The sequence below is a fragment of the Salmo salar genome, chromosome 14, assembly GCF_965601325.2.
Source record: "Salmo salar chromosome 14, fSalSal1, whole genome shotgun sequence".
In the NCBI taxonomy this organism is placed as follows: Eukaryota; Metazoa; Chordata; class Actinopteri; order Salmoniformes; family Salmonidae; genus Salmo; species Salmo salar.
Window position 1 is genome coordinate 53,640,001 of NC_138304.1, and position 11,348 is coordinate 53,651,348.

At 40.9% G+C, this 11,348-nt stretch overlaps 1 protein-coding gene across 1 annotated transcript in view; it reads right to left on the bottom strand.

The window, feature by feature from the left end:
• Positions 1-10,153, bottom strand: part of piezo2b (piezo-type mechanosensitive ion channel component 2b) — a 285,749-nt gene extending 275,596 nt beyond the window's left edge. Inside the window, exon 1 of the mRNA XM_082961036.1 lies at positions 9,508-10,153. Coding sequence (XP_082817162.1) covers positions 9,508-9,571 — 64 coding nt within the window. The 5' untranslated portion in view covers positions 9,572-10,153. The remainder of the gene's footprint in view (positions 1-9,507) is intronic.
• Positions 10,154-11,348: the final 1,195 nt, after the last annotated feature.

The following is an 11,348-nucleotide window of genomic DNA, read 5'->3' on the forward strand; positions in this document are numbered from 1 at the left end:
TTTATTTTGTTCTATTCTATCATATTCTGTCCTATTCTATCATATTCTACTATCTTCTATTCTATCATATCATATTCTGTTCTTTTCTATCATATTTTGTTCTATTCTATCATATTCTATTATCTTCTATTCTATCATATTCTGTTCTGTTCTATCATATTCTATTATCTTCTATTCTATCATATCATGTTCTATTCTATCATATTCTGTCCAATTCTATCATATTCTATTATCTTCTATTCTATCATATTCTATTATCTTCTATTCTATCATATTCTATTATATTTTGTTCTATTTTATTGTGTTCTATTCTATCATATTCTACTCTATTCTATCATTTTATTCTATCATATTCTATTTTATTCCATTCTATTCTATCATATTCTATTATACACTGTTCTATTTTATTTTGTTCTATTCTATCATATTCTATTCTATCATATTATATTCTGTTCTATTCTGTCATATTCTATTGTGTTCTATTTTATTCTGTTCTATTCAATTTTATTCTGTTCTATTCTATCATATTCTACTCTGTTCTATTTTATTCTGTTCTATTCTATCATATTCTACTCTGTTCTATTTTATTCTGTTATACTCTATCATATTCTACTCTGTTCTATTTTATTCTGTTATACTCTATCATATTCTACTCTATTCCATTTTTTTCTATTCTATTCTACCACCCAGCTAGATGAAAACAGAGATGTCCGTCTGGCCACTCTGTCCTTAAAGTCCCCATCTGAGGAGTTTAACTGGAGGAATTAAAATGACATGAACCAAGCTATTGACTCACAGTGAGAGGGATGATTAAACTAGTATGTTGTTATGGTGTAACCCTGTCATTCACACATACACAGGGCTGTGACCGTATGATATTTACAGTGTAATATAAATATTACATGACGTTTACCCAGACACACTTGTCTAAATTGATGGGTCCTGTGAAAGAAACGTTAGAACCCCCAGCCACATCCAGTGGTGGAAAAAGTACTAAATTGTCATACTTGAGTAAAAGTATAAATCATTTCAAATTCTTTATATTAAACCAGACGGCAGCATTTTCTTTTCTTTTTTTGTTGTTGACGGATCGCCAGGGACACAGTCCAGCACCCAGACATCATTTACAAACGAAGCATTTGTGTTTAGTGAGTCCTCCAGATCAGAGGCAGTAGGAATGACCAGGGATGTTCTCTGTTTAGTGAGTCCACCAGATCAGAGGCTAGTAGGGATGACCAGGGATGTTCTCTGTTTAGTGAGTCCTCCAGATCAGAGGCGGTAGGGATGACCAGGGATGTTCTCTGTTTAGTGAGTCCTCCAGATCAGAGGCAGTAGGGATGACCAGGGATGTTCTCTGTTTAGTGAGTCCTCCAGATCAGAGGCAGTAGGGATGACCAGGGATGTTCTCTGTTTAGTGAGTCCTCCAGATCAGAGGCGGTAGGGATGACCAGGGATGTTCTCTGTTTAGTGAGTCCTCCAGATCAGAGGCAGTAGGGATGACCAGGGATGTTCTCTGTTTAGTGAGTCCTCCAGATCAGAGGCGGTAGGGATGACCAGGGATGTTCTCTGTTTAGTGAGTCCTCCAGATCAGAGGCGGTAGGGATGACCAGGGATGTTCTCTGTTTAGTGAGTCCTCCAGATCAGAGGCGGTAGGGATGACCAGGGATGTTCTCTGTTTAGTGAGTCCACCAGATCAGAGGCAGTAGGGATGACCAGGGATGTTCTCTGTTTAGTGAGTCCACCAGATCAGAGGCTAGTAGGGATGACCAGGGATGTTCTCTGTTTAGTGAGTCCTCCAGATCAGAGGCAGTAGGGATGACCAGGGATGTTCTCTTGATAAGTGTGTGAATTGGAAAATGTTCCTGTCAAAATGTAACAAGTACTTTTGGGTGTCGGGGAAAAAGTATGTACAGCAAAAACAACATTATTTTCATTCGGAATGTAGGTTAGTAAAAGTAAAAGTAGTCAAAAATATAAATTGTAATGTAATGTACAGATTACTGAAGTACTTTACGCCACTGCCCAAATGCCTTCACACCAATACATTAGCATACTTTATATACTGTTACACATGCACTTAATCACATAGTATTCCATAAATAAGTTAAAGCCATGCAACCCGACTTACAGTCATGCTTGTATACATACCGGTGGACCCGGGAATCGAACCCACTATCCTGGCATTGCAAGCACCCTGCTATACCAACTGAGCTATGATGTAATAACACTTGTGTTCACGCGATGGACTTCCAGAAACAGCAAAGCAACCTTACAACCTTGAATCAACTATGGAATAGAACTCAACCTGATTTAGACAGCCAGTCTAACTAACATAAAGGTCCTAATAACAGATACAGAGATCCAAGCTCTGGGCCTGGGCTGACGGGGACAGACAGAGAGATAACAGAGAGAATTGAAGACCCACTAACCTGTCAGCCTATAATAGAAACCCTTATACCAGTACATCACTACAGAGAAGAGATTTACTAGTTGAATAAACCTTTTGTCTCCTCTACAGCAGATACAATGGTGTAAGAGAAAAGGAGAGTCAGTAAAGTAAGGTACTGGAAGCAAATTATAGGAAGATAGCCACTCTCAGTGGTGCTGCTCTCAGTGGTGCTGCTCTCAGTGGGTTAAACCCTCATAGTGGTGCTGCTCTCAGTGGGTTAAACCCTCATAGTGGTGCTGCTCTCAGTGGTGCTGCTCTCAGTGGGTTAAACCCTCATAGTGGTGCTGCTCTCAGTGGGTTAAACCCTCATAGTGGTGCTGCTCTCAGTGGGTTAAACTCTCATAGTGGTGCTGCTCTCAGTGGGTTAAACCCTCATAGTGGTGCTGCTCTCAGTGGGTTAAACCCTCATAGTGGTGCTGCTCTCAGTGGTGCTGCTCTCAGTGGGGAAAACCCTCATAGTGGTGCTGCTCTCAGTGGGTTAAACCCTCATAGTGGTGCTGCTCTCAGTGGGTTCAACTCTCATAGTGGTGCTGCTCTCAGTGGGTTAAACCCTCATAGTGGTGCTGCTCTCAGTAGGTTAAACCCTCATAGTGGTGCTGCTCTCAGTGGTGCTGCTCTCAGTGGTGCTGCTCTCAGTGGGTTAAACCCTCATAGTGGTGCTGCTCTCAGTGGGTTAAACCCTCATAGTGGTGCTCACACAGGATGGACAGATGGATATAGATATGGATAGCAAATACTTTCTCTTGACAGTGAGAGAGAGAGAGAGAGAGAGAGAGAGAGAGAGAGAGAGAGAGAGAGAGAGAGAGCGAGAGTAACACAATTAGACCCAACCAAATCATGAGAAAACAAAAAGATAATTACTTGACACATTGGAAAGTATTAACAAACAAAAACAGAGCCAACTAGAATGCTATTTGGCCCTAAACAGAGAGTCCACAGTGGCATAATATCTGACTGACCCAAACTTAAGGAAAGCTTTGACTCAGAATGAGTCAACACTAACCCTAACCCTAACCCAAAATGAGGTGGAAACTGAGCTGCACTTCCTAACCTCCTGCCCGATGTATGACCATATTAGAGACACATATTTCCCTCAGATTACACAGATCCACAAAGAATTTGAAAACAAACCCAATTCTGACAAACTCTCATATCTACTGGGTGAAATACCACAATGTGCCATCACAGCAGCAATATTTGTGACCTGTTCCCACAAGAAAAGGGCAACCAGTGAAGAACAAACACCATAGTAAATGAACCCATATTTATGCTTATTTTCACTTTTGTACTTTAACCACTGGCACATCGTTACAACACTGTATATAGACATAATCAGACATTTGAAATGTCTTTATTCCTTTGGAACTTCTGTGAGTGTAATGTGTACTGTTCATTTTTACTGTTTATTTCACTTTTGTTTACAATCTACTTCACTTGCTTTGGCAATGTAAACATATGTTTCCCATGCCAATAAAGTGCCGGACAGATGGATATAGATATGGATAGAAAATACTTTCTCTTGACAGAGACAGAGACAGAGACAGAGAGACAGAGACAGAGACAGAGACAGAGACAGACAGACAGACAGACAGACAGACAGACAGACAGACAGACAGACAGACAGACAGACAGACAGACAGACAGTGAAGCAGGCAGTGAAGCAGGCAGTGAAGCAGGCAGTGAAGCAGGCAGTGAAGCAGGCAGTGAAGCAGGCAGTGAAGCAGGCAGTGAAGCAGGCAGTGAGAGGGGTAGAGAATCCTGTGGTCTGGCAGTGTGTGTGGTAATGGGGACTGTGTCACTGTGTCACTGTGTACACACTGCCTCCATTCAGCCCTCTGTTTGCTCTCCTACAGGTCCTGTCAGATGGGCAACAGGAAACAGTCGCCATGTAACGTCACAGGGCCAGACACCTCTCTCTACCTCTTCTCTACCTCTTCTCTACCTCTCTCTACCTCTCTCTACCTCTTCTCTATCTCTCTCTACCTCTCTATCTCTCTCTACCTCTTCTCTACCTCTATCTACCTCTTCTCTACCTCTCTCTACCTCTCTCTACCTCTTCTCTACCTCTATCTACCTCTCTCTACCTCTTCTCTACCTCACTCTACCTCCCTTGTTGTGTCCCTCTTCCTCTCTCTAACTATATCTATCTCTACCTCTCTCTACCTCTCTATCTCTCTCTACCTCTTCTCTACCTCTATCTAACTCTCTCTACCTCTTCTCTACCTCACTCTACCTCCCTTGTTGTGTCCCTCTTCCTCTCTCTAACTATATCTATCTCTACCTCTCTCTACCTCTCTCCATCTCTCTCCACCTCTCTCTGCCTTTCTTTGCCTCTCTCTGCTTCTCTCGTTTACTCCCTCTGCCTCTCTCTACCTCTCTATATCTCTCTCTGCCTCTCTTGCTGTCTCCCTCTACCTCGCTCTACCTCTCTCTGCCTCTCTTGTTCTCTCCCTCTACCTCTCTATCTCTACCTCTCTCTACCTCTCTCCACCTCTCTCCACCTCTCTCTGCCTTTCTCTGCCTCTCTCTGCTTCTCTTGTTCTCTCCCTCTACCTCTCTATCTCTACCTCTCTCTACCTCTCTCCACCTCTCTCTGCCTTTCTCTGCCTCTCTCTGCTTCTCTCGTTTTCTCCCTCTGCCTCGCTCTACCTCTCTCTACCTCTCTATAGCTCTCTCTGCCTCTCTTGCTGTCTCCCTTTACTTTTCTCTGCCTATCTCTGCCTCCTTCTGCCTCTCTCTACCTCACACACACTAACAAGCAGTAAAGGGAGACAGCGGGAAACACTTTACTGCTGTATCACCAGAGAAACAACAGGGAGTAACTCTTTACTGCTGTAACACCAGAGAGTAACTCTTTACTGCTGTAACACCAGAGAGTAACTCTTTACTGCTGTAACACCAGAGAAACAACAGTGAGTAACTCTTTACTGCTGTAACACCAGAGAGTAACTCTTTACTGCTGTAACACCAGGGAGTAACTCTTTACTGCTGTAACACCAGAGAAACAACAGGGAGTAACTCTTTACTGCTGTAACACCAGAGAGTAACTCTTTACTGCTGTAACACCAGGGAGTAACTCTTTACTGCTGTAACACCAGAGAAACAACAGTGAGTAACTCTTTACTGCTGTAACACCAGAGAGTAACTCTTTACTGCTGTAACACCAGGGAGTAACTCTTTACTGCTGTAACACCAGAGAAACACCAGGGAGTAACTATTTACTGCTGTAACACCAGAGAAACACCAGGGAGTAACTCTTTACTGCTGTAACACCAGGGAGTAACTCTTTACTGCTGTAACACCAGAGGAACACCAGGGAGTAACTCTTTACTGCTATAACACCAGAGAAACACCAGGGAGTAACTCTTTACTGCTGTAACACCAGAGAAACACCAGGGAGTAACTCTTTACTGCTGTAACACCAGAGAAACAACAGGGAGTAACTCTTTACTGCTGTAACACCAGAGAAACACCAGGGAGTAACTCTTTACTGCTGTAACACCAGAGAAACACCAGGGAGTAACTCTTTACTGCTGTAACACCAGGGAGTAACTATTTACTGCTGTAACACCAGAGAAACACCAGGGAGTAACTCTTTACGCTGTAACACCAGAGAAACAACAGGGAGTAACTCTTTACTGCTGTAACACCAGAGAAACACCAGGGAGTAACTCTTTACGCTGTAACACCAGAGAAACAACAGGGAGTAACTCTTTACTGCTGTAACACCAGAGAAACACCAGGGAGTTACTCTTTACTGCTGTAACACCAGAGAAACACCAGGGACTATCACAAATTGTTTGGGAAAAAAAAGAAAAAGAAGGTGTATTGTTTTCAGCTTCATTGACATAAACTCATTCTCAGGAAATCCCCTTTTACAGGCTAAAACATCTCTTCACATTACAACACACACACACCACCAACATCCCACGTTTATGTTTCCATTAGCTACCCCTGTCTTTGCTTTCTCTCTTCTCTATCAGTTTTCCAGTTACTGTGAGTTGTCCCTGTTCCTGGGACTGATTCCTGATCATTGGCACTTTGTGAATAAACATCAAATATTAAAGGTACGTTTACGATAACAGGAAAGGCAGTTCTTCTCATCCCGCTACAACCACATTATTAATTCATCCTGTTAAAACGACTTTCCACCAATTAACAGAGACAAGCCGTGGCCTCACCATGGCTTCTGGAAGAGACAGAAGGAGGGTTCAACTTAGCCTGTCAAGAGGTGCATTATCGTCCTTAGCCTGCATCCCAAAATGTGCATCCCAAATGGTGCCCTATATCCATAGGGCTCTGGTCGAGGGTAGTGGACTACATAGGGGATAAGGTGCAGTTTGGAACACGCATCTCCATAGGGCTCTGGTCAAGGGTAGTGCACTACATAGGGGATAAGGTGCAGTTTAGAACACTCATCTCCATAGGGCTCTGGTCGAGGGTAGTGCACTACATAGGGGATAGGGTGCAGTTTGGAACACTCGTCTCTACTGATGGAGCTGATCTATAGAAAGCCTCTGGTCTGGTTGGCGTGTCAGTGCTGTAATAGCTAGAAGAGTGGCCGGTCGTGGTCCTATACGGACACAGACATTGTACTCATGGACAGTTGTTAGTGGTTATGTCTTAATCGTTTTCCATTGTGGCCTACCACAGTATAGACTATTGCTGTACAGTACAATACACACACACACACACACACACACACACACACACACACACACACACACACACACACACACACACACACACACACACACACACACACACACACACACACACACACACACACACACACACAGCAGACTTGGCCTACCTATAATGTAACACACAAACAGCCAACCTGAGTCACTGGAAGTTGTATAAAAGGTATGAATAGGACCAGCTCTGTTTTGACAATGCAACATAAGTAGACAATGTTTTTGTGTTAATATTAACATGTACAGTACATTAACTGGTGCCAGTTAAACCTTCAGCTGCAGGCCAAATATATTTACAGGAAATAGAAATATAGAATAGGATAGATATGTTATCGTCCATTTGGTTGGAATGGAAAATCGTCTTTTGCCTCGGGGACTTGGACCAGACAACATTCGGTTACTGGTTCACCTGTCTACCCACATACCACCCTAGGCAATGCTGAAGAATGACTTTGCATATCACTTGACATACAATTTATAAATAAATACAATTTATACCTGTGATAAAACTTATACAATAATCCATGTTTCCCCTTCATGTGTTTGAAACTGAACGAAGATCTATATTGGCTGTGACTTCTAATCTGCATTTCTCTCACCATGAAGATGTTTTTAAGCAAAAACATGGCAATAAATCGGTTATTACCCAATACCAAACGGGTAATAAATCAGTTATAACCCAATACCAAACGGATAATAAATCAGTTATAACCCAATACCAAACGGATAATAAATCAGTTATAACCCAATACCAAACGGGTAATAAATCAGTTATAACCCAATACCAAACGGGTAATAAATCAGTTATAACCCAATACCAAACGGGTAATAAATCAGTTATAACCCAATACCAAACGGGTAATAAATCGGTTATAACCCAATACCAAACGGGTAATAAATCGGTTATTACCCAATACCAAACGGGTAATAAATCGGTTATAACCCAATACCAAACGGGTAATAAATCAGTTATAACCCAATACCAAACGGGTAATAAATCGGTTATAACCCAATACCAAACGGGTAATAAATCGGTTATTACCCAATACCAAACGGGTAATAAATCGGTTATAACCCAATACCAAATGGGTAATAAATCGGTTATAACCCAATACCAAACGGGTAATAAATCAGTTATAACCCAATACCAAACGGGTAATAAATCAGTTATAACCCAATACCAAACGGGTAATAAATCAGTTATAACCCAATACCAAACGGGTAATAAATCAGTTATAACCCAATACCAAACGGGTAATAAATCAGTTATAACCCAATACCAGGCGGGTAATAAATCGATTATAACCCAATACCAGGCGGGTAATAAATCGGTTATAACCCAATACCAAACGGGTAATAAATCAGTTATAACCCAATACCAAACGGGTAATAAATCAGTTATAACCCAATACCAGGCGGGTAATAAATCAGTTATAACCCAATACCAAACGGGTAATAAATCAGTTATTACCCAATACCAGGCAGGTAATAAATCAGTTATAACCCAATACCAAACGGGTAATAAATCAGTTATAACCCAATACCAAACGGTTAATAAATCAGTTATAACCCAATACCAAACGGGTAATAAATCAGTTATAACCCAATACCAGGCGGGTAATAAATCAGTTATAACCCAATACCAAAGGGGTAATAAATCAGTTATAACCCAATACCAGGCGGGTAATAAATCGGTTATAACCCATTTTGGTAGCCTACTTTAAATACCACCTAAGAGGAAGGCATTACTTATTTCAGAAGCTAGATCAACTAAAAAGCTGAAAAGGCAATGCGACAGTTACAAACAGGAAGTGAATGGGAAGAGAGGCGCTTTATGGAATAAGACACATTTTCCTGATCAGCTAATCAACAAACCATGTTTATTATACCTATTAAACCATGCTTATTTCAGATATCAACTTGGAGCAGAAGCGTTTGGAAAACGACTGAAAGGTCATGAGAAGCACAATCAACCAGTGTGAAATAATATGGCTTTTTCCATAAATAAATTGATTTTCAGTAAAAAAGACATGGTTAGTACAAAATCACAGAGAACTGTATACTAGTGGCAAAACAAGAATCCCAACACATTACTCAGACGTTTGATTAGCCTTCTGTAAATGTTTAAGCTATTTTAATTCCTTTATTAAAAGTATAATAACTATTATTATTAGGCTAATATACATTATTATTGTATTATTGTAGTCTGTCATCTGCAATGGCTGTGAGGTTTTTTTTTTTTTCTTCTTCTTCTTCGACTGTTTTCATGCCTATTTGGATGGCACATTCAGTGCACAAGAGATGCGGTATATTTTTTAATGCGCAAAGAGATGCGGTACATTTTCATGTGTTAAAACATACCTGTTGCTAAACATATTGGAAGAAGCAATCTGAAGATCAGCCCGCAGACCACCTCGGACGCCATCGCTTTAGGGTAGCCAGTCTTACCACCAGGTAAACGGGAGAGAGGATGGTGTCACGCACGGTGGTTGTCTGACATCCGTTCCGGTAAAGTAAAGTCCTGCTCTCTTTCTAATCCCAGTAAAATCAGCATCAGTTTTCTTCCTGACAACCTGTCGGAACTATAATTCCATAATTGAGAAATTGTACCTTGACCATCAGCGATTTTACTTGTTTTGTTTATAAAAACATGTATTTGAAATTGTTCAAGCAGTTGAAAAAGCACATTTTACATTTTTTCAAGACATGTTGAGCTTGTAAAAAATACACCATAACGGTCCTCAAACTCAGGTGCGTGCGAAGAGACGGGTTCTGCGTGAGCTACAGATGAATAACGCCAAACCGCGGACAAGTTATCCGGTCCTGTGAAGCCGACCTTTTACTGCAAAATTCATCATTTTTTTAAGGAGAGAATGAAGTAGCATAGAAATCACAACCGTCGTGGAAAACGGTAACGTTATAATGTAACTGTAGTTGATGAAGTTATGACTATAGTTCACTCTCAGATGACCGGTCGCAGATTTTTGACGCATTGGTGAAATGTTACTTTCCGACTTCTGGGTTTGACTGTGGAACTCCGCAGGACCACCATGTGATTGACAGGTCTTTCAGCCACTCACAAGGCTTCTCTGAGTAAGCTGTTTGTCTCTTGTTAATTAGGGAGCGGGATGGGACACTTCCCCTCGTAATGACTGTAAACAGCGCCAAGCCATGGTGGGCTACTCTTATCACAAAAACCAAACCGAGTACTTTCCATGAACCACCAGTTGAGTTGAAAATGCAATGGAAAGCAATTTAACTTGTATTTTTGTTTTTATTCCGTAGCGTACATGGGAATTTAAAGGCAAAAGTTATATTATGGGCACTATGTCATCACGCACTGCCTTTTATCTGCAACAAGTCAATCTGATGGAAACACATCTCTGTTGGGAAAAATACGCGTATTGTTTTTATGCAGATGTCGGAATATTCGCGAGAGAATCTGTCGCTAATTTGATGGTAACCTACCTTCTGTAGCCTAATAAACTGTATGGTTTCCCAAGTCATAACGGGAGGACCACACACCATATCATCACTTAACTACAAGTTTACTTCAATATGATGGTTATTTATTTCAATATTTGTGCATATCAATATTTGCTCATAAAAGCGCTTCCGCCGCCATTTGTCGCATGGTACATTTTACAGACACAAAAAGATCAACACCAATTCTCTGTCTTCCCTGTGGCTCAGTTTGCAACGCCAGCATGGTGTGTGCAACGCCAGGGTTGTGGGTTCGATTCCCACGGGGGGCCAGTACAAAAAAAAAATATTATATGAAATGTATGCATTCACTACTGTAAGTCCCTCTGAATAAGAGCGTCTGCTAAATGACGTAAATGTAAGTCAAACGAATTATTTGTTGGCATTTATAGAATTGTACTGAAACTTCCTGTTTCCATCACAGCTGTCTTCGTTTTTTTTTTAATATAGTGTGACTTTACTCACATAAAACTCTGGATAGAAACGTGGTTAGTGTTAAACTGTTTGTTGTTGCAAAAAAAAACTACAAACACTTTAAATCCCAGAGGATATTTAATCATCTCAACTACAGACCACCACTACATTTATTGTCTATATTTTTTTGCCTTTATAAATAAAGTAATACAACTGTTGGTTCTTCAACCTGTGTGTCCACATAATGGTCCCAAAGATTATAGATTACTCAAACATAAAGATTTGCTGTTTGCTGTCTGTTTCTT